General features: G+C 32.9%; 1 protein-coding gene across 2 annotated transcripts in view; it reads right to left on the reverse strand.

The window, feature by feature from the left end:
* Window positions 1–6: 6 nt before the first annotated feature.
* LOC106875963 (eukaryotic elongation factor 2 kinase) overlaps window positions 7–5,892 on the reverse strand; it is a 37,930-nt gene continuing 32,044 nt past the window's right edge. For both annotated transcript variants that reach the window (XM_014924302.2, XM_014924303.2), the window contains exons 10-12: window positions 4,215–4,330; window positions 2,544–2,722; window positions 7–1,779 (exon numbers count right to left, since the gene is read on the reverse strand). In XM_014924302.2, coding sequence (XP_014779788.1) covers window positions 1,658–1,779; window positions 2,544–2,722; window positions 4,215–4,330 — 417 coding nt within the window. In that variant the 3' untranslated portion in view covers window positions 7–1,657. The remainder of the gene's footprint in view (window positions 1,780–2,543; window positions 2,723–4,214; window positions 4,331–5,892) is intronic.

The following is a 5,892-nucleotide window of genomic DNA, read 5'->3' on the forward strand; positions in this document are numbered from 1 at the left end:
ATATATATATATATATAGATGGATAGATGTCTTTAACAGACTGAAATGTTTTAACACAGTGTGTGAGACTAAATTTGCCCTCCTGAATGCTGCCATAAATTTAATTATTATGACCATTTTTTTTTTACTGATTTACAGTAATAAACATTTATTATACATGAAAACAATGCAAAGGGAAACAGAATTTCACAATGAAGATATTATATTACTATATCTAATACAATATACCAATTCTAAAAGTTTCCATCAACCATTACTTATATAAGCAAATCCCATTCTATTTCAGAAAATAGTCTGAATCTTCACCAGCCATTGTTTTAAGCCTCTTAAAATTTCTGATTTACAGTGCAATATTAACTGTTTACTTCCAACTTTAATTGTGAACTGTCGACTGTGTCACTAAGTAATTTTTAGGAAATTAGAATGGTATATTTGACAAAGCAATTCTTCTTGGCATATAATCAGAGAATTTCCTTTCAGGTTAATGTTAATAGAGTACCCACAGATAATGTACGAAAAACAATAAAAGACTAGATAGAAATTTACAAATTCCACATTTCAATAAAAAAAGAAAAAAAAAAATAGCTAATGAACTCATCAATAATCTAAAAATAAAATACAACTAATTGGTCAAGAGAAAGAAAAAAACTAAAAAATAAGCAAAATATATTTGTAACGTGTTACAGTGTTCCCAATAACATTTTTAGCAACACACAGCTACTCCTACAGCAAAAAATTTTTTTTACCCTTTCTACAGGGTAGATTGGTCACTACCCCTACTATAGTTTCAAAAGTCAGCTCTGACAATTATAATTTTATTATGGTAAACACTGTATATATGACTTATGAAACAATTTCTATACTTAAAAAAATTATTACATAATAGTTTTACTCTATATTTTGACACCCACCCTTACAGTACTCTGAGGTTTCCTAATTAGAAAAACAGAACATGAATTGAAAAATAAACATAAAATAATTTTTAAAAATATATAAATACAGATAGAAGTTTTAAAAATCTACATGTAGAACACTGATTTAACTGGGTACAATTGAAGCTAAAACTTCAAGAGTATTCAAACTGTAATATATATATATATATATATATATATATATATATATTTCTTTTAACATGCAGAGATGCCTATAATAGGACATCTACTCGCTAGAAATAGCAGCAAAAGACTACATACCACAAAAATTGCATTTTAAATGAATAGTACATAGTCTATTGACTGTTTTTTTACTCACGCTAGACCACTGGTGGTAAATAAAATTTCTAAAATTTTTTTTGCTACCCTATCATTTATTAATATATATATATATATATGATTGAAATGCATATTGAGATCATTGCAATCATTTCTTTTTCTACTACTTCTTACAAAATTAAAAAAGAAAATTTACAAAATGAAAATAGTAAAAATTTCAAAGAAAATTCAAGTAAAAATCTATATATAAAACAAATATAAATGAAATAACTCAATAACAGCAAAGATGCCTTTCTTTTCTTTTTTACAAAATATACAGTTACATCAACAGTTTACTTTTTTCTGATTCTTTTCCAGTTGTTATTAGTGCAGTTATTTTCAAAACTAGGAAGAAAATAAATTTTAAAAAAAATAAAAATAAACTAGAAGTTTGTATAATTAATCTTCTACTCTTCTTCCTCCTCCTCCAACTGGCTCCAAGCTTCTTCAGCCAAAGCATAATAATGACAAGCCATTCTACCATTCATTGCTTCTGTTGCCGCATCAGCTGCTTCAGTGTATAAGTCCCCTACAAGGAGTAATAAAGAGAACGTTGTCAGATATATTGATATTAAATCTGTTACTGAAAAGCCCATCAAAATAGTACATTCAAAGAGATTTAAAAAAAGGAGAGAAACAAAAGAAATATGAATTAATGTGCATCTCATCATTTGAATCAGCTTACATTTACTTTCTAAACTGGCGTGGGTTGGATGAGTTATTACTTCTCTCCTATTTGGGACGAAAGGCTGCATCTCACTTGAACATTTCATTTTGGCTTGATTCTTACAGCTGGATGCCCTTTCTAATATCAAGCACTTTGCTGAATACAAAGTGTGCATTTTATTATGGCACCAACATCAGAGTGGTTATCATCTCTTCAACAAAACTGAAGGGTCCTCGCAACCTCAATACTTTATATAGCGTACTGGGAGCCTTTTATTATGACAACATCTCTGAGGAAGACTACCATGTCCTTAACCCAACATCACTGCTTACCAACCACTTTATGGAATAGGTCTGCAGAGCATAAATATTAGTGAAGATACATAAAATTTAAGGCAATATAAATAATCGCAACTAAAAAGTCTGCAGATAAAATTCATCTTAAATACAAGCCTAAGGTATTCAGTGGAGAGTAAAGAGAGCATTGTGATGTTAATGATTTTGTTTTGTTTTTTTACCAAGGGTATGGGAAAATTAACATGAGACTTGATGTTCAATTCCCCCACTTGAGTTTACTCATATGCAACAATGTTGGTAATACTGTTAAATAGTGACAATATAAATTACCTGCTTTCTGAGGGTCTTTCTCAACACCAAAACCACCAATGTTGTAGATGTTTGCTTGTGCAGCAAGTAACAAATGCAAAGGGCTATGCATAGTAGAATTAAACAATTCAGAAGTATCATTCATTAAACTGTGGATGGCTTTATCATACCAGTCTATTGCTTTTTCCCATGACTTGGTTCTATCAAAGAAAATTTTCAGCATAAGGACAAAGGAAACACAAAAATAAACAAACACAAAATTATTATAAATAAATGATTAAGATGTTTGCTTTGCAACTAAATGGTTCTCTATTTATACCAGTGAAGCAGCTTGGACAAGCATAGTCTTAATACCTAGTGAGCAATATATGGTAACCAGAAACTGTGAAGCTCATCATTACACACAGAGATACAGATATATCCTTCTTTCTTTCCTTAAACTTTCAACTCTTTATAGAGTTGCAGAGGTGCTGTGATGACACAGTGTAAACTGGGCATTTTAAACCTGGTGGGACCTATCTCTTTCCAAAATGTGTGCATGTATGTGTGTATCTAAATTAGTGTGATGACATTTAATAAATGGAGATTACTAAAATAATTAACAGTCTAAAATCAGTACTGAAGTTCATATGATCCACTAAAAACCTTTGAACACAGTTTCTCATCATGGCCTTATTCAAATGATTGAAAACCATAAAAGGAATAAAAGTATATAAATCAATATCATGTTATAAGTTCCACTCTACACCCTACTATACACACACATTCAGGTACAAGTTGCTTGCTATTTTCTGTTTCTTTTACAACAGTGATCACTTAAAAACCTTTTTGTTTCTTTATCTTACTATTGTATATTTCCAGATTTTATATTCACCATTATACCAATGGCAGCCAAACTGCATCTTATGAGCTATATGCAGCTGTAAATGTTACAAAGTTTCTCTGCACACCACTCCTGGGCAAACAGCTTATTCAATGAAATATTTAGATTCCCTCATGCAAGCACAATGTACTGAACTGTTTGAGAATCATATTGGAAACATACTGTACAGCACCATGGATGTATGGTGCTTTGATAGGTTTACAGTGCCTAGGGTACATGACAGTATCTTACAGCTCTGTTAGTTGTTGAGAGCCCCAAGGAAGGAAGAGTGTGTATGTGTGTGATCTACCCAAGTCACACTAACATGAATATAACGTTTTTTTTTTTTTAAAGTTGTGACCATATAATACAGTAGGTTACAGCATTCACTATGAAACTGAAAAGTATGAACGAGTCCAAATGACTGGGATTCTTTTGTTAGATGTAAAGTTATGGAAGAAAAACACTGGACAAGTAAGGAAAAGTGAAAAAAGAAAAAAGAATAATGAGGCCCCATTAATGATAAATAAGAATGGGATGACAGTAGTGAACTCTGGACTAAATGATTTGCTGTTATAAAGCAGAAAACAACTGCACAGATCTGTCTGTAGATCAGGACTGCCTACTTTCTTGTATAATAGGATAGAATACAAGGAATTTACCAAAGGAATCTGACAATGATTGCTTAAATTCGAAAACCAAGTTATGAGTTTGACCCCTTCATCATTTAACCATATCATCTCTCTGGAGGTAATATGGAAAAATTTTCTTAAATCTCCTTTCCAAAAATGTTACTTTTTGCTTTTAATGAACAGAAATGATTCTCTGACCTGTAAGATCCCAGATTATTTCCAGTCTCATAAGCTTTTGCCATGTACAATACAGCATCACGATCTCCTCTTTCAGCAGCATTGCTCATATAATCAACACCTTTGTCTAAGTCAACCTGAAAGGACAGAAAAGCATATAATGTATCTCTTTGCTTTATGGTGTTTCCTAATTTATACAAGTAACGGAGCAAGAAAGAAAAAGTTAGCAAATTTATTAGAGCCATTGCTGCTAGCATCAGTTTGCCGGCATTATTCAACTTAAAATAAGAAAAGATCATTTTGTTGATCTAAAGTTAAGTATTACAGTGCATACAAGGAATTAGAGATTACATACATTTCTAACTCTGCTGAAGAAAAGTTGTAGTAACATACCAAAGTGATTAGAGAAATTCCATAAACATATGAAGGGGTACCACACACACACACACATATATATATATATATACACATACGATGGGCTTCTTTCAGTTTCCATCTACCAAATCCACTCACAAGGCTTTGGTCAGCCTGAGGCTATAGTAGAAGACACTTGCCCAAGGTGCCATGCAGTCGGACTGAACTCGGAACCATGTGGTTGGTAAGCAAGCTACTTACCACACAGCCACTCCTGCACCTATATTTAAAAAGTTAAATTGCAAAATCTATCTGATTTCCAAAGAGGACAAATTATTGGAGTGGAGATAGATGGAGCTTCAATCACTAAAACTACAGAGTGTTTTGGTGTTTCAAAAGATAACTAAAATCATGTTGGTATTCCAAAACCAAGGTAAAACCAGCTTTGGCAAGCATAATTCTGAATGGAAGGCAATGCTCAGAGAGAGGAGCCACAAAAAAGTGAAACATGTATCTAAAAACCATCAAACTGTAGCAGTAAAGCTAAACCACCATGATGCCAACCCAGTGTCAACTAAAACTATTCATCGTGAGCTCTATAAAGTTGGATACCGTAGAAGGGATGCAACTGCTAAACCGCTCGTCTCACCATCAACAGTGACAAGCAGAAAAAATGGTGTCTAGACTATCAGAAATTGTCAATGGCTCAAAGGAACAATACCATCTTCTCTGATGAATTATCATTCATAATTTTTTATCCTTCCACACCAGAGTGAGCTTATATCTGAAGACAGCTGAAAGAAGCCTCAAACCTTCATCGTTAACCCTTACCGTGAAGCATGGATGTGGCTCTGTGAGGATTTGAGCAGCCACATCACAGAATTTTCTTAACCCTTTAGTTATTCTACAAAGCAGAGTTAACTCCAAGGATTACCTAAGTATTTTGGCTGATCATACCCATCCAATGGTACAAATATTGTCCCTTGATAGTAGTGTAATCTTCCAGAGCAATAGTGTAGCAATTGATATAGCTAGTGATATTCAAAGTTAGCATTTGGATTGGCCCTAACAATTCCCAAATCTTAATATTATTGAGCGGTTATGGTAAATTTTGGAGCAGTAAATGAGGAGCACTTTCACCTCCACCCTTGTTACTGTAAGTGCTAAACAGGTTTTACTTGAAGAATGGCTCAAAATTCCCTTAACTATTCAAAACTGATACAAGTCAACATGGTGATTGAAGCCAAAGGTGGTGATGGAAGCCAAAGGTGGACCAACTCCATATTAATAAAAAAAACATTCACTTGACAAGGTATTTCCATTATTTTTCTGAAGTGTGTGTGTG

Source organism: Octopus bimaculoides, chromosome 5 (genome assembly GCF_001194135.2).
Source record: "Octopus bimaculoides isolate UCB-OBI-ISO-001 chromosome 5, ASM119413v2, whole genome shotgun sequence".
NCBI lineage: Eukaryota > Metazoa > Mollusca > Cephalopoda > Octopoda > Octopodidae > Octopus > Octopus bimaculoides.